The 18,386-nt window shown below is 37.9% G+C and overlaps 1 protein-coding gene across 5 annotated transcripts in view; it reads left to right on the top strand.

Moving 5' to 3' along the window:
• The window catches only part of NHSL1 (NHS like 1), a 300,877-nt gene that overhangs the window by 270,388 nt on the left and 12,103 nt on the right, over positions 1–18,386 (top strand). For 3 of the 5 annotated variants that reach the window (XM_067010892.1, XM_059083399.2, XM_059083400.2), the window contains exon 4: positions 8,618–8,807. In XM_067010892.1, the coding sequence (XP_066866993.1) occupies positions 8,753–8,807 (55 nt within the window). In that variant the 5' untranslated portion in view covers positions 8,618–8,752. Of the gene's footprint in view, positions 1–8,617; positions 8,808–13,297; positions 13,430–18,386 lie in introns of all 5 variants that reach the window. The other 2 variants (XM_059083403.2, XM_067010891.1) reach the window with 1 other exon arrangement.

Genomic DNA, 18,386 nt, shown 5'->3' with positions numbered 1-18,386 from the left:
CTTTAGGGATTTAGTGTATGATGAAGTTGGCACTTGAGATCAGGTGGGAATTCATTAACTGTACGAGGGGCTCCAAGCTAGCATTTTATGGTCTCCATGTTAAGGCCAAGACCCCTAACTGCAATCATGTCCGTAAATGTCATTATAAGAGTTGGGATCATTTTAAACCTGGAGTCTGTAGAAGTCAACTTAAAGGGACAGTTCTACGGGGGAAACCCTTCACTTTGTATTTCCAGGTGGGCAGTGGAGGTGGGGCTATGGTGAGGAGAGCAGTGAACTATAGAGAAGAAGGGACGGGTAAGTTAACAAATGCTTAGGGGACAAATGGTCTCACAGCAAAATTAGGATGAAAAGCATCTAACTTGCATTCAAGAAATAATTAAGTAAGCATCTATTATGTGCTTAAGATAGAAGCACTGTCCTAAAATGAGAGTTGCTAATAGGGCAAAAGTTAAGGACATGAATTAGAACAGAAAACTTAGGGGACGTCTGTTCTGGTTATTTATTCTGGCTAATCATTCCAGAATAATTATCCTAATGCAAAACATTTCCCAAGTAGGACTTGTGTTTAGGTGTGGTGAAAGGTATTTTGCTAATGATATCCACATATATCTTTCAAAGTAGTGATGTAGTGTAGCAAGAAAAGAAATTGCTTGAAATATTTCCAACTATATATGTTATGCATATCATTAAATAGTAAACATGCTGCATGAAAAATGCCGTCTGCAAAGAGATTCAGAAATCTCACAAAATACCTTTTTATTCAACTGTGAAATCAAAGAGAAAGGCATTGCTTTAGTATTGTCCTAGCCTTGACATTTTTTTGTTCTTTTAGTTTTCAGTGTGTACCGGGTACTACCAAAGAGGTTATTCAGATATTTGAAGAAAATTCAGTTATAGATGACAGAACACTTCCTTGAGAAGGCATTTCTCCAACTGCCGTTGCTGAAGGTTATGTTTGATGAATATCTTCACTGAATCAAGGAAACATTCATAGAGGGCCCATTGTCTCAGCAGAAAGAATGTCAGTCATTACTCAATCTCTTGCATAAAATTCCCCCCCCCCCAAACAGATAAATTAGACTGGGATTGTGGCAATAAATCGTTGGCTTTAATGGTATTGATAGAAACAGAAATTTTCTAATTTCTGTTTTTCTTTGAACTGGCATCTCAGGTTCTGTTTTAGTCTTCACTGATAGGAGAGATTTAAATTGAAGGAGGACTTAGAAGACGACAGAAGGCCAGTAGCCTTACTTTGTGACTGCACATGGAGGAGGCTTGTATAAGGTGATGCTTCTGAGCACCGGTCCAGGGCAGCTTTTCCACCTGTTGAAGCTGGTGGCCTTGGCAAATTGCTTCCCTCTGTGACCTTCAGTTTCCTCAGCTGTGAAGAGTCATAAACTACATGTTCTGGTTTTGCTCAGGACAGTCTGGTTTACAGCTGCTCTTCTGTGTGATTATGAAAAGCACCCTTTCACTCTCAGAGGTGTTCTGGTTTTGCTAATAAATTGCATGATTACCTCACCCACCTTGAGGATGATTGTGAGGTTGAAGTGAATTAATGTTTGTAAGATCCTTAAGCATGGTGCCTGGTGCATAGTATATGCTCAAATGATGGCGAATAGTGTCTTCTAAACTGTCTGGTTTTATGAAAATTGGCCCCTCTTTCAGTCACTCTGAGTCTTTTATTCCACCCACATAGGATTTCCTACCTAAGACAATGAATTTGAGAGGTTTCAGCAATTACTAAAAAAATTTCTAATTGTGTCTTTACAGGTTATCTACGTGTAGAACTACCAGTGGTTATACTGGTACTAACTTTATAATGATAGTAAAATACTTTAGAACTTCTTCAAAATTATATCTAATTTTCACAAGAACTCCCATGAAGTAGGTACTTTAATAATTATTACTATCATTTTAACCATCTGGAAACTGAGACTCAGATATATGAAATTACTTTCCCAAGAAGATCATATAGCCAGAATGAGTCAGAGACGACATGACCCAGGGCTTCTCACCTTATATTTCATTTCTTTTCATTGTACCATATTGGTGAAATAAAAGGGCAAGATTACTAAATTACCCAATGCCTTCACATCATGCCTGCCGTTGTCATTTTTTCCTTCTGTTTTTGACCTGTCTGATACTCATTCATTCATGCTATTGTTTTCAAAAACCATCTAAGTCCTGCTTGGTCTCAGTATACAGACAGGGCCCCTAGCCTAGGGTAACTTAGCATCTAGAAAACGTTTATGATGATTCTAGATACAGTCATTTCTCACTGGGTCTCTCTGGCTGAGTAGTTTCAGGAGGACACAGTGGAAGCACAGAGGAGTCTTTGCTGGCTTTTTGTGTTCACTGCTCTGCAATTTGTGGCACTTGTTACTCTGTACCTTTGCAGGCAGGGTAGGAAGATTGGGGTCTGTCATTTCCAGGCCTTTATGCATTCAAACAGTGAGAGTGTCTCTCATAACTTGTTCCAGTTTCTCTTGCTATACACATCCCATTAAGTTGGAATGGGCTGTATTCATATCTGCCCTCCATTCTAGACTGGGGCAGGACGGGGGGGGACAGACACACAGCATTCTCATTGTGTTGATCTCTATATTCCCAGTATGGAGCCAAGCACCTGGCACAAAGAAAAGCTCAGAGGCTGGGCTCGGTGCTGTCTGTGAGTCTACTTAATACTTACTGCAACCATGCAAGGTAGCTTGCATGGTGCACACGTCACAAATGCATCTTGGAGGAGTTACACCACTTGCTTAAGATCATAGAGCTTTTAAACCCTGAAAAAGAGTTCTCTCTCTCTTTTTAAAAAGAGCATTATGTGGTATAATTTACATAAAATAAACTACACATCTTTAAAGTATACAATTTAATAAGTTTTGACATATTTATACATACAAGAGACCATCACCACAATCAAGAGAGTGAACACACCCTTCACCCCCAAAAGTGAACTAGGATTAAAACCCAAATCTGTGACTCCACAGCCCCTGTTTTCCCTCAAACAATGAGTGTATGTGGAATTGAGCCTTAGCTACAGCTCTTTCCTGCTAACTACTCTCTTAGGGGAGTTTTGAATTGTTGAGATAATAGGAAGAGAATCTTTTTCAACCCATCATCCATCAGTAAAAGAGTGGATAAATGAATGTATTAGAATGGAATGTAGGCTTCAGTGAAATGGATTAACTATAGCTCACAAAACAACATGGATATGTCTTCGAAACATAATGGTAAGTAAATAACACTACAAAGAGAATGGTACCATTTTTATAAAGTCAAGCAAGTCTAAATATGTAATTTAGACATATTTATGCACACACATAACAACAATTTAGGGAATGATAAATAACAGAAGTCAGGAGAATGGTTACCTTGGGGGAAGCAGGGAAAAGTATGGGGTGGATGCAATTTTTGGTACTATTTTAAGTCATGAGTTGGGTAGTAGGGTCTTAAAAATTCATGTTATGTTACATACTTTGTATATATGATTTATTATAATAAAAGGTCATTAAAAGTAAGAAATTACATTATCACTTTGAACACTTAGGTTCACTTAATATGTGATCATTTAAATCCAAAATATTTTAATTCAGTACATGGTAAGAAAGTTTAGAGCCCATGATAAAGAGGCTAGGTTTGTGGTAATATACTGAGTAGGAGAGAAGGAACAATTGAAATTATTTAATAATGTGAATGTGGAAACCACCTCCTGGCCATCGTGGAGCTGCTGGATGGGCCATGAACTGTGCTTCTGTGTGGATCCCCTCAAACCACTACCCTTGGTTTTTGTTGTTGGGTCCTGGGTCCAGGGCCCAGGGGGCCGGGGGGAGGAATAAGGAGAGAAGAGAATGAAGTCAGGATCTCTTGTGTCTAAGTGTATTGACGGTGGAAGAAGCATATAGCCAAAAAAGACTCCAAACATTTTGGCGCCTTATAAAACTATCTAGAATCTTTAAAAAGCAAGAGTTGACCCAAGAAAGATTTAATTCTGCAGAGAAAAACACCATGGACTAAGTAAGTGTCCTGTAAAAAGGACTGGAATGTATGTGGTTTTCCTCTTAAATGGTGCTCTATATAGTTTCATCTGTTCTATATCTATTTTTATGTAATAATTGCTAAATGAATGCTAACTTTAACTCTGGCTATAATTAGGTTTTCTAATTTTTAAAAGCATAGCAGATTTAAAAAAAAAAAACTTGGGTGGGCATATGTGTTTCATAGTTAAGCCCACTTTTTGGTAACTTGGCCGTCTGCCAAAGAGACCATGTTTCAGGCCCCACCATCCATCTGGTGGGAGTTTGTCTGATTTCCAGACAGGACCTAGTAGTCTCTGAAATGCAGGACTTACAGCATCCAAAATTCACAAAACAACTGCTGGTATGGCAGGTGATCTCCCTTTGTAAATTAAGCAATTTGACACAAGAAATCGAGGTTTTTTTATGTTTCATTTGTGACTGTCCATTCCTTCCAGGAAAAGGATATGGGGTGTTTTAGTGAACATTACTGATCAATTTACAGTTTTTAAAACTGCATTTAAGTTCTGAAAGCAAGACCACTTTAAACTCAATATTTAAAAAAATAATTTACCCTGTACTGAGGGATCCCTTAACATGAAGCATGGCGACGCTATTTAAGTTATTCTGTTCTCAACACAGGGAGCTTGAGTTGCTCAAAACGTACAGCTGGTAAATGACAGAGCCAGCATGCTGATACTTACTGTTTTTTACTCCAGAGTGTAGTGTTCCATCCATTACACCACACTGTTGACTTTACTCTAGCTTTTTTAAAGGTTTTGTTCTTATTCAGAGATATAAATGGAGATTTTATTTTTATTTTATTTTATTTTGGCTGTGTTGGGTCTTTGTTGCTGCACACGGGCTTTCTCTAGTTGCGGCGAGCGGGGGCTACTCTTTGTTGCGGTGCGCGGGCTTCTCGTTGCGGTGGCTTCTCTTGTTGTGGAGCACGGGCTGTAGGCATGCTGGCTTCAATAGTTGCAGCACGCGGGCTCAGTAGTTGTGACTCGTGGGCCCTAGAGAGTTCAGGCTTCAGTAGTTGTGGCGCACAGGCTTAGTTGCTCCTCGGCATGTGGGATCTTCCCGGACCAGGGATGGAACCCATGTCCCCTGCATTGGCAGGTGGATTCTTAACCACTGTGCCACCAGGGAAGTCCGGAGATTTTAATTTTAGATAGAAAACCTAGTAATTTATTGCAAATATTGCCAATTTGTTATTTTACACTGTTTGACAGCAGGAGCTCTGAGGGCACATGTGGGTTCTAATCCCAGTTGCCCACATGTGAAGTTCCCAAAAGTGAAGCTGCTTTACTCCATTTCCTTATTTACAAAACAAGGCTAATGCTGTGAAGATTAAATGAGGTACCAATTCCTATAAAGCCTGTAACCCAGGGCAAGGCATTGAGCAATCAGTTACTAAATGATGACCCCCTTTTTAGCTAAAATTGTGAAATAGCTCTCTATGCAATTCTGATTTAAAGCCTTCTGAAACTTACATTCTCATGGGAGAGACAAACAAGGTGAATAACTAAAATATATGCATACTGGTGATATGTACTTTAGAGAACAAAGAAAGCTGAGAAGGGGGATATAAAATATTGGGGAGGAGTTGAAATTTTAGGTAGGTGAACAGGTAAAGACCTCAACAAGAAGGGGACTCTTGACTAAGCACCTGAAGAATAAGAAGGTGCTATCTGTGAGGATGTCTAAGGGAAGAGCAAGTGCGAAGGCCCTGAGGCAAGAGAGTGCTTGATTTGTACAGGGAACTGGATGGAGGATGGTGAGGCTGGTGTAGAAAAAACAAGGGATAGAATGGTAGAAGATGAGGTCAGAGGTAGCAGTGGGCCAGTTCATAGGTCATGTTGGGTCTTGTAGGTTATAGTAAGGATGCACAGGAGCAGCACGATCTGACTCTTTTTTTTTTTTTTTTTTTTTTTGGTACGCGGGCCTCTCACTGTTGTGGCCTCTCCCGTTGCGGAGCGCAGGCTCTGGACGCGCAGGCTCAGCGGCCATGGCTCACGGGCCCAGCTGCTCTGCGGCATGTGGGATCCTCCCGGACCGGGGCACGAACCCGTGTCCCCTGAATCGGCAGGCGGACTCACAACCACTGCGCCACCAGGGAAGCCCTTTCAGACCTTTTTGATTAGAATTTGCTTCTTACGGCCTTTAAAATTTGTGCTATATTTCAAAGTTGCCTGAAAAATTATTTCTGTGTATAGATATCAGAAAATCAGAGTAACCTTCTAATTTACTAAACTGAGATTCAACTTCAGACATGTGACCTTTACACAAACTGCATGAAATTCTCAAGTAAACGTAATTTTAATTTGTGTATGTGTGTGTTTGTGTATCTGCAACATAAGGGTAGCTAATGAGCATTATAAATCAAACCTAACGCGAGTGTCACAACTGCCAAAGGGATAGAAATAATTGATTTACATCGGTATGGCTTAGCTGCTGCTGCTGATTCAAAAATCCCTCTGATTGCCTTTCAAGCATCTGTAGGAGTTGTGATCATTTTAACCAGTGTTGGATCAAATATGAATAGATATGGTGCAATTTAGTATCATAATAGGATGTCAGTAACATATGCTCATTATAAATTGAGTATATTGTCAATTTAATTACACACATTTCACGTTTTCCTTAGGTGGCAAAGAAACTAGGTTATCATTTAATACATTTTATGTACTAATAATATAAAGTCTCAAATATCGAGATGTCTATTCATATGATTTATATTTTTATTTCCACAATGCCTTTTCCACAGCTGTCATGTCACTAGGTTCACGAATACCTCTAGTGGGATGTGGAAGGTAGGGAGGATAGCCCTTTTTCACAGCCAAGTAAACTTCCGTGTTGAGGAACAGCTTCAAGATCAATTAACTGTAAAGTGAGTGACCTGAGTCATTGGATTCTTAGCCTAGAACCCTAACCCCGCACCATCCCATTTTCATTAGCCCTTGTGTAGTCTTTTTCAGATTTGTGGAGTCCTAGTAGTTGTAGGATAAATACAGATATTTTGCGGGAGGGTTAATTCAATAGCAGTAAACGTTTGAGATGGCAGTGTTCTTCTGTTTGAGATATCTAACTAATGCATTTCTATAGATGTCTTACTGATGTCCTCTTGGAAACTTGCGTTAAATCCAGAAATGCATCAACACATGCCTTTTTAAAGGTAGAAAAATCTTCACAAACATAATGTTAAATGAAAGAAATAAGTCACGAAACAGAAAATACAATATAATTTCCCTTAGAGAAAATTCAGTGACAGGCAAATGAAGCTGGGGTGTTAGGAGTCAGGATAGCAGTTACCCTTTTGGGGGGGCTGTGTGGTTGAGGGGTGCTGAGTTGACCTGGGTGCTAGTATTCTGGGAATTCCCTTGGGAAGTTTCATTGACTTTTCATTTTTAAGGAAAACCTGTCTTAACTGCCTTAGGTGGTAGTTAGTTTAAATGCTTTTGACTTGAAGAGCAGTCCTTAAGCATTTATTATGATTATAACCTGCCATTTCCCAACAAAAGTCAATTACCCTTTTTTGTTGTTACTGTGGCTGCGGTTCCTGAGACCGCGTCACATTTCTTTTGAGTTCTTGGTGTTTTCTTGTCATAGAACCAGCTGCTGGAGCCATGGTGAAGTTCATCATAAAATGCGTGCCAAAACAACTTTCTTGCTTACACTTTTTAAGATGTTACAGGAAGAAAGGTATTGACGAGGGCCCCCCAGTTAGCATGTTAATCTGTGTAAAAACAGACACTGCTAGAAACGTTTTCACAGGGACTTTGATAAGGCTCCAAGCAGAGCTTCAGTCAGCTTCTTATAATTTAACAATTTCACACTGATTTTTTTTTTTCCCATATAAATGGTTTCCGAAGAGCACAGATAGTTGAGCAACAATAGCTCTATCGTTTTCAAACTGTTCTTGAGGTCAGAGCCTAAAGGAAATGAGATTGAGGCTAGAAATTACTTTGAGCAAAATGAAATTTTAATAAAAATAGAAACTGATGGGCAAACCCATGATGTTTCTCTGGGCTTCTAATGTTAAACTAAATCCAAAGCTTTCTGATCACAGTAAATATAGAAAAAAACAGGAAGAACTTAAAACATTTTGTGGGTCAGCAAAACCTTTTGCAGTCCTCATGGCTTAGAGACTAAGGCCTCTGCAAATCATATATATTACGGGTCATACTGAAGGTGATGAACAGTTCTCTTGCAAACCGTTGCTTCTGTTCCTAAATGTGACCAATTTTTTTTTAATGGCTTACTTCAAATCAGTTAAAATTTTTTTTTTTTTTTTTTTAAAGAAATGTATTTTTAGGGGCTTCCCTGATGGTGCAGTGGTTGAGAGTCTGCCTGCCGATGCAGGGGACGCGGGTTCGTGCCCCGGTCCGGGAGGATCCCACATGCCGCAGAGCGGCTGGGCCCATAAATCATGGACGCTGCGCCTGCGCGTCCGGAGCCTGCGCTCTGCAACGCAAGAGGCCACGACAGTGAGAGGCCCGCATACCGCAAAAAAAAAAAAAAAATGTATTTTTAAATGTTTCTGCCAGCATTTACACACACTATGGCTTCCTCTCACTTTTTTCCCCCTGCAGTGTTCTATATCTTCGTCGGAAGAGGAAAGACTTTCTACCAGGAGACCTAAAACGCCAACCTCAAGTGACTTCTCTGACCTTAATACTCAAACCAACTGGACCAAATCACTTCCCTTGCCAACACCGGAAGAGAAGATGCGACAGCAGGCCCAAACAGTCCAGGCTGATGTAGTTCCTATTAACATAACTGGTATGCTTTGCTCTGCAGACAGGTTCCACATGTTCTGGGAGAATGACTATGGCTCTTTGTTTGTTATATGCTCTTAGCATGTCATTTATACATCAGAGGTAAATAGCTGTGGTCTGACTTCCTGCTCTTTGTTTAATGAAGGGAATACTAAAACATATATATGTGTGTGCATGTCAAATATATATTGCTTTTAGATTAGAAGACTATGTCACCAAAGGTTGATGTCAAAGAACTTGGTGGTCCAGGCATTCAGCTGAAGTGTTTCTTTTAATTGATTTGCCTTCTAAAAATATTTTGGCTATATGGGAATATCTTCCAAACGTGATCTTGGGTAAGAAAAAATTAGGTTTACCTTCTAAAGGGCTGTTTTAACTCATTTTTAGAAGTGAAAATATAACACTTTAGTGATATTTCTGAATGATTTGCTTACCTTCTTGTTTTCTCAAGTAGAAAAGAGAAAAATTACTTAAAATAAAAATATCAAGTGAATTAATAAAAACTCTAAATATATTTTTTTTAAAACTTAATAGGGTGGTAAAATTATATCTTGAGCTCCATAATTTGAATTCTATAACCTTCAAATAAAAATCCATTCCTTCTGAATTTAAAAATATCATCTATGATAATTAAAGTGACAACAAGGTACATACAGTTCAAAGACAGTATTTCACAAATGTAGAAGAACTGTTAAAAGGTATCAAAACTTTTCTACTTTATCACTTCCATAGCCTGCAGAGAAGCTAGGTCAGTGGTTTGGGGGGTGTACAAAATGCAAAATAGACACGTTAAGAGTTAGTAGCTTCAGCCATTAGACTGTGTGTTCAAGAGAAATAGTTTACTGATAGTGATATTGATAATCAGGCCATACAAAGCCTGGCTTATAGGGCCAGAACCTAAAAAAAATCAGGTGACCAATAAGGATAAGTTTTCATAAAAAATTAGGATGGAAAGCCATAGCACCCTTGCTATGTTTCTGAGGCTACTGCTCTTGACTACTGTTAGAAAGCTTTTTGCCATGACATTGGTGGGACTAAAAACATTTTGTAAGGGACTAAAAACATTTTGTAAGGAACTGAAAACATTTTGTAAGGAACTGAAAACATTTTGATAGTTACTGAAGAATTTTTTAAAACCTTACCGGATGTTTAAAAATTACATTTAAAACTCTATTTTGAATTCCAGAGAAATTTAATAAATAAGTACCTGAATTATTTTAAATTCCATGTGCATTTTTCCATGTTTACTATACTTAAGCCTTAAAGGAATAGCATGGCATTTTATTCCATTTTCTTTTAAAATAACATTGATTTTTCTAAGCGTGATTCTCATTCACCTAGATCATATTTTTTAAAGATATTTTTATATGTAGTTACGTTTCAGAACAAAGTACAATGTTTATTGCTCAATGAAATACATGGGTGCATATTTTCTACAAGAAAATGCATTTTATTATTTGATTGATTAAATGCAGCAGAATGTAATTACATTATATATGATTAAATGCCTCAGAAATAATATTATAAGATTGTGCTATGAAATGTGACAGTCCTTAATGGAATTAGGGTAAAATGCATTATCATGAAATTAGGAAATTTAAAAGAGTAACTGGAGTTTCAGGAGTAAAAAATAGTTTGCAGTGAAATACATTGTCACAACAGCAGACACTGTCAGTCTCTTTAAACTTAATTCTCTCCTGTTTGACGACTAAGTGGATATGAATTGCATAGAGTTTAAAAGGAGGCCTTGAAAATGCCACACAGGAAAGGTGAATGACAGTAAACAAATGAGCAGTATGAGTTAGGAAACAATGCAGTGTAATTCTGAGTGGTTAACGTTTTTGGAAACGTAGAAAGCAAATACCTCATTACGTACTGATTGATCCATTTTCTGGATCCGTGTGTTCACATATACACACATATTTCATAAAGAAGTAGTTTTTCTAATGTTCTGGTGTAAATAAGCATTAAATTTAAAATGTTTACGTTTAGTGGTTGAATTGACATAGGTTACACAACTTCCTGCTCTTTAAACAATATATTTCTAAAGCCCTAGAAGACTGTTGAAATAAAAATGTAGCTTCCTGTAGGGCATTGTCATGTGTTCATTTTTTTGGATGAACATTGACCTTCTATTTGGTTTGCAGTACAGTTCAGCAGAGGGAAGAATGCCAGTAAATATATTATTTTAAATCCAGAGAGATGCTCACCAGGCGTAGAGGTAGAACATTAGCACAATGATCTGCTGGCTTGAAAATCAATTTAATCCCTTTAGTCATAGTCCTGTGGGACTCATCATGTTCTAAGAGTTGAGAAAAAAATGTTTAAAATAAAATGTACATATGAGTATGTCCCACAGTTGGCCATGTGGAATAACAACTCTTCCACCTGGAAGATAAATAGAGTGGGTAAACATACTTAAGCACTTCTTACAAACTGCCTTTGTACTGATGTTTGAGCTAGCTAAATTGATTTCTAAGTAGTACCCATGACCAACTAATGACATTTTTCCTTTTTTCGTTCTTTTTTTTTTTTGCGGTACGCGGGCCTCTCACTGCTGTGGCCTCTCCCGTTGCGGAGCACAGGCTCCGGACGCGCAGGCTCAGCGGCCATGGCTCACGGGCCCAGCCGCTCCGCGGCATGTGGGATCTTCCCGGACCGGGGCTCGAACCCGCGTCCCCTGAATCGGCAGGCGGACTCTCAACCACTGCGCCACCAGGGAAGACCCGCCATTTTTCAATGAAAGGGAATAATTAAATTCCTCTCAATTCAGTAGATATTTACTGAATAACTGCTTTGTATCAGGCATTGAGCTGAATGCCACAGGCGATGCTACAGTACATGGTCATGGTCCCTACCCTCCAGAAATGTATAATCCAGTGGGGGAGACAGTCCTTTTAGGTCACGATTCAAGATGGAGTGTTGGCACCAGTAATGGTGTATGTCTTAGATGTTCAGCTTCATGATTTGTTTCTTAATTTCTTTGGAGCTTGGGTGGTTTATCTTTGTTTTAGTTTAGGAAGGAAAATTGGAGACTAAGTGCAGCTATCTATTAATGTTCTGTCCATTCTTAATGGCTTGATCCAAGAAAATGTTTTTCCTCTGCTTCAAGGAACTAGTGGACCAGTGAAGTCCTGACTTGTCCCTTACAAGCACCATATATGCTATTGTACATAGTGACCCATTTATCACAGTGATGGTACCTTCCGGCGTTTCAGGGTCTTCTCTAAGTCACTTCTGTTTTTCTCCATTAGGAACAAAGGTGTGAGCATTTTCAAGTTTGCAAGCGCTTATCTAAGTTTGTTGCTTTGTAGGTGAAATGTGTTTTGATCATTCAGATCTTTTATCCTCTGTTTTGACTAGAACCTTATTGGTTCTATTCACAATTTATTCCCATTAAAATAGAAGATACATTGTTTACAACATACTCACTTTGAATTTGCGTCAATATTGCTAAAAAGAGTGAATAATTTTTATACTTTTCTTAAAACATAAAAGTATGTATTTTGTATATGTATTTTTTTTTAAATCTCTTTGAGGAGAAGAACGATTTAACAAGGTCAATGCTGTAAAACTTTCTTTAATTAAACAGTTAAATTTAAAGCAGACCAATCAATAACTGATTGCTCTGCTTTAAATTTAAACTGATAAATTTAAAGCAGACCAATCAATAACTGATACGTTACGTTACTATTTTATGGTTTCCCATAGGGGTGTTAATCACACAGCTTACGCGCTAGAAAGAAAAAAAGTCTTGTGGATGTGGCATTCTGGGTTTGGTTTCAACATAACTGAAATGAATTTAGATCAACTTTAAAAAGTGGTTAAGAAACAGCAAGAAGCAGTTCAGCTTTAACAACAGCAGTGCTCCTGGGTCTCATTGTGATAAAAGTACTTTATCATTATAAGGCTTTTTCTTTTTCATTATCATTGTATCTCACACCATAGCAATTACCACAGTCTATCCAAATTATCAGCCCCCTTGACGGAAGAGAAAGCCCTTCATCCAAAATTCTTGATTAAGTTATTTGTTTCATCACATAGGACAAGACATTACATTGGTCTCTGGAGAGGACCAGATGAGTCAAACATATTCATCACTGGCACCGCATACACACTGATGTTAAGCGTGATTTCAGTGACCAGAAGACCTTTGTAAAATACTTCCAAAATGATACGTTTTTTAAAGAACACAAAATCACTTTTCCAGTGGGTTATTCACCAGTTTGTATTTGCCACTCCAGCTCATTTGCAAATGAGCTCAAGGTGCTTCCTTTGGGAAGGACACACACATAGAAATTGGAAAATAGCCTTATGGTGCTAATGTGCTTTCCTTCCTTTTTTGCCCTTCAGCATTCATTCATCATCGTATGACTGGCTAACATCATTATTAATACCTTCTTATCATTTTACAACAAGCTTCTGGAAGAAAGTGCATGGTGTCGGCTTGCTTGAAAATAACCTTGCTTTGCTTGTTCTACTACTCTACATTAGGGGAGAATTTCGATCGCCAGGCCAGCCTTCGGCGGTCTCTAATTTACACAGACACTCTGGTAAGACGACCGAAGAAAGTCAAAAGGAGAAAGACTATTACAGGAGTCCCTGACAGCATACAGAAGGAGCTAGGTATGGCTCATCAGAACTGTATTCTGTTGCCCCATTGCTACTCACCATTACTACGCTAACCTCATCCGTGGTGCTTATGAAATCGATACATTCTGATAGCCTTTTGGTACCCCAGAGGGCCAGCTTTTTTCTGAACAAAGAACTGGGTACAAATCTTAACATCCCATGCAGATGATTTATTCAATTTTGTTGAGAAGGTAAGAGGAAGAGCCTATATGAAAACTATTCATTGGGATGATAGAAATTTAAGTTATGTCATCATCTCTATGTACCTTGAACGGTGGGCATTCCCACAATAAAATTTACTTTCAATTTAGAGCTTAAGTCTTCATAAAACCAAAAACTTATTCTAGGACTTCAAATTATGAATAGAGACTTCATTAGTTGTACTGACAATATTGGTGGCATTTTGTCATCAGAGACAGCAGCATAGCATAATTAGTAAATACCAGTACAGTAGAAAATAGTCACTTATGTTGGCTAGTGCTTTACTGGTACTTCGGTGAAACAATTTCATAGCTTTCTGATTCAGTATTTTTCAACCTTTGATAAAAAAAGAAAACGAAAAAAACTTTCGGCTGGTGGAGAGGGTGATTTACTTATTCACTTATTCATTTTGTTTCTGCTTATGTTGATATATGCTTTGGATAATCCTTTCCTTCTTTTCTTTCTATATTCACTTCCTCTCCCTGTTTTTTCATGGCCCATCAGGAAAGTCTGCCGAGATAGCAGGGCTAAGAGCAGGGTCTCTGGTGCCAGGGTGCTTGGATTTAAATCCTATCTCTGCCAGTTACTCGCTGGGTGGCCTTAAGCTGGTTACTTCACCTCTCTGGGTCTATTTTTCCATTCAAAAAATGTGGCTGGTGATGTTACTAGAACTTACCTCATAGGTAGGATTTTTTTTGAGGATTTAATGAATTTATACAGATGAAGCACTTGGTGCCTGGTACTACTATAAACGGAATAGCTACAATTACAATTATTGTATTCAACTAAATACTACCTATCTTGAAACTTGCCTTTTTCTTTTTGGCCAACCTGTGGACTTCTTTCCTTATAATTACTCCACCTGGTCTTTTTACTTATATTTGCTATTGAGGGCTATACTCCTAGAAACTCCTAATCATTATTTCTGAACTTGCCTATTAGTCTTTTAATCAAAATGAGTTTATCCTTGCAATATTGGTATATGTTATAGCAGTTTGAGGTAGGATTTCAACTTCCAGGTGCCACAGACATCACTCCTGTGTGTTTTTTCCTAACACCCTTGCCTAAATGCTTTGTATTAAGGAAGGAAGTCTCCCTCTTCTTCACCCCGCGTCTTCTCTTTTACTGCCATCCAATTCTACAGCATGTGATCTCTGCCTTCCAGACTGTAACATCAAAGGGACAAGAGTAGCGATGCTTTTCCTCTGCTCTAGGTATAGCTCCAATAACCCCGATGACATACGGGTGCTCATCTTATCCCATAACACAGGAGTTTAATCACAAAGAGAGGCAAGATTGCATCCACGAGATTTATGAAAGTTGCTTCTGGTTCATGCCCTCACATCTGCCTCCTTTAGTGGGCCAGGGCTCCTGTATCCCATTCTTTCAGACTCTATTTTTCTCTCTCCTTTAGATAACAGCTAACTAATTTTAGAAAAAAATAATATGTACTAGTATGTTCAGCAGATATTAATGGGCTAAGCTTTTACAGAACTCAGGTAATATTTATATTTCAACTGATCTTCTAGGAGATGAGCCTTAACCTAAAAAAGTGACTTTAAAGACAGCTCTTTGCAAGATAACAAGGTTGATGTTTCCAGGTAGGCTACATTTTGAGTGGCTTTCCAACCAATATGGGTAGGTTTTGTATGGCTTTGTGCAAAGAGTATAAGAATAGTTTGGCCTGAATAAAGATAGACATACACATAAGTATTCAATATGAATTATCTATCTATCTATCTATCCATCTATCTATCTATCTATCTATCTATATTTCCAGAGCCTCAGAGTTAAGAACTTTTATCACTTTTATTACTGAACCAACCAGTATGGAGCCAGTAACTCAGTTGCCTCTTTGACCTTACTGGAAGGATCTGATCAGCTAGGTAAATCATATCTTCTGTAATTTTAATATTTTTAAAACCAATGATAGAGTCTCTAGGGTCTGCATTCATTTCTCTTTTGCACGTTAACATAGGAATACCACTAATCCTAGGGGAAAGACAATAGCTTTCCCTACATCAGCTGTGTTGTGAGTGTTACCAGATGTGAGACAGTTCATGTCATTGCACAGTTGATGACATGTCCTGGATCACTGCTGGAGGTCAACTGAGACAGCTGTATCTAAGTTAGAGCTAGTTTTTTTTTAAAAAAAGACAATTAGACAACCACTCTAGTTTTATAGATAGGGTAGTTGGAAGGATTCGTGGGTAGAGTAAGGGAAAGTAACATTTGAATACAGTAACATATAGCAAAAAAATTAGATCTTACCTTTTCTTTGTTCGTTCATTTGGACAAAGGTTGACCTTGCCCTTCTAATATTTTGTACTTATAAGGTGTCTGATTGGAAAGTTTTGTGCTACCTAACTAATGACTATCAAAAATAGACACTTCATGTTTTCTTTAAAAATTAGTCTTCCTTAGATATAAAGCATAGGGAAGGAGGCTGAGTCAAAGAAGTTAGATTTTTAAAGGATACGATTATCTGAAAGAAAGACATTTAATAGGAAAGATGCAACCTGTCAACTAAACACTGCCCAAGTTGTTGGGACTTTGGATTTTTAAAATCTAACCAGGGATGCTCCCCAAAGTAGAGGGTTAATTGTGCTTAATTATATGCAGCTTTTACTTCAAAATCTTTAGTGGCCTCGAGAGACCAGTCAATATAAAGCTTTAAAATCAAGGTATATTTTCTGTTTAAAGCATACTTATGGTATATAATGTGTTGCCTTCCGTTTAAATAAAAGGCCGAAATTTCTAACTCTTTCTTTACTGTCATCTTAAACATACATAGAATTGTATTTGAATGACCTGTTATGAGGTTTCATCTTTTAGAATCAGATAAGATTATTTTGTTGGTATATAATGATTGTTTGGCTGCTGAATAATTTGGGTACTCCTGGAACTTACCCCAATATGGATTCTCCAAGCAGAAAAGGCCTTGTTTAAAGGAAACCCCTTCCGAATAATTTTTGCTGGTTTGTACTAAGAACATTACTTTAGACCTGACAATACATTAAACCTTAAGTAAAACTAACTTGTAGATTTCTATCATTTTTTATTACATGTGTTTTTTAAAAAATTGGGCAGTCCTTGTAGTATTATATAATAAGTAAAAGAAAAAATATGTGTAATTCTTTTAAAATCAGGTAAATCCCATTAAGATTTTTAGCAGCACCTGAGCAGACTATATTTGTTTGTTGTTCTATTTTTGTAATTTTTGCTGTTTAATCAAGATAGCATTCAATCTGTGTCCTGTAATATTGTCGCACTTTTTGTAATGTGAAAATTTTGGAGGATCTGTCTTGGGAACAGAATTTTGGTGGTCCCTGTGATAAATAATATCAGAGTTGTTTTATATATATATTTTAGAGGTCTTTAGAAAAGCGTTGTTATTTTAATTTAAAAATAGTATTGAGCTCTAGGTGGTAAAGAAATGGCTGCAGTCCCAATTTCAGAAGCCTAGAATGGTTTCACATGCAAAATTGTTACCTGAAAGAATCAAGACTATGTTTATGGCCCTTAAAGACATTTAAAAATCTACCACTGACCTCATGTAAAAACTACTACAAATTTGAAAGAAAAAGATATTAACATAATAAGGTATGCTGAATGTTTGGAATTGAACTGGAGCAAACTGATACAGAACTACAAGTCAACCCTCCACCTTCTAAACTATACTAAACTGCAAAAACTTGCACCTTTTTTCTTTCCTTAAAGTGGGTTTTTCTTCTGTTCCTGCCCTTTTGCCCACTTCCCCTCTTTCTGAGGGAGAACGTCACATGTGCACACGTGAGTGAGTGTGTGCAGTAAGTATACTTGGCAGAGGGTAGGAGGAGGAAATAGATCCTCTTTGCCAAAGATACAGGTACAAAAACGATTCTCCATCATCGCAGTGAAGGAAAGAGCTTTATTCTGGGGAGCCTTTGTTGCAGGGTAACATCTCCTGTGCATTTGATACAAGACCACTGCTGCCATTTTGGCATTATGCTTTGCTCCTTGAATGAGCTGTGCTATCCGGTCAGGGACATGTGCCATATGATGGTTAATTTAAGAGGGGTAGGGAGGGAGATCTCAGGAATCCCATCATCACCAATGTCCTTGTCCAGGTAAACAGTGATGCCAGTTGGTCCTTGTTGGATAACAACAAAGAAAGAATTATGGTTTTGCTACGATTTTTCAAGATTTAATTTGTCCTAAAGATTACTACGCATGGATTGATTTTTTTTCTATATATACTTTAAGTTCTTGGCTTCATGACTTTTTTCTTTTCTTTTTTTTTTTTTTTTTAAGCTTCTCTTCTTTCCTGGGTAGCTTGAAACCTTTACCTACACTTAAGGATTTTTCTCATCCATTTTCCTCCCTCTCTGTAAACCCTGCCTCGTGCTGCTGCTGCTGCTTTTTTTTTTTAAAAACATGCTATTCTTTCTGTTTGGTTGTAAAGCTCCAAGAAATGAATAATCCTAATCTGAGGAAGTGTTCACTGGATCTGTTCCTGCTGCTTTTTCCCCACCAAAACACAACAGATTGCTACTGAATTTTGAATGTCATCAACAGACAGATGATAATGGCTTAAGATGGATAATGAAATGTTTGAAACACAGATGGGCCTGTAAATCATTTTTCTTTTTCTTAGGATTTCCTTCTGACATAAAAAAAATTAATGTAATTAACAATGTTTTATACCAATATCCCTCATAAATGGTATCTCTGTCGCCCTGTTGTTGAACTGCTACATTCATCTGTCTGG

Source organism: Kogia breviceps, chromosome 13 (assembly GCF_026419965.1).
Source record: "Kogia breviceps isolate mKogBre1 chromosome 13, mKogBre1 haplotype 1, whole genome shotgun sequence".
In the NCBI taxonomy this organism is placed as follows: Eukaryota; Metazoa; Chordata; class Mammalia; order Artiodactyla; family Physeteridae; genus Kogia; species Kogia breviceps.
The sequence above is the reverse complement of the archived record's forward strand: the minus strand, read 5'-3'. Positions and strand labels throughout refer to the sequence as shown.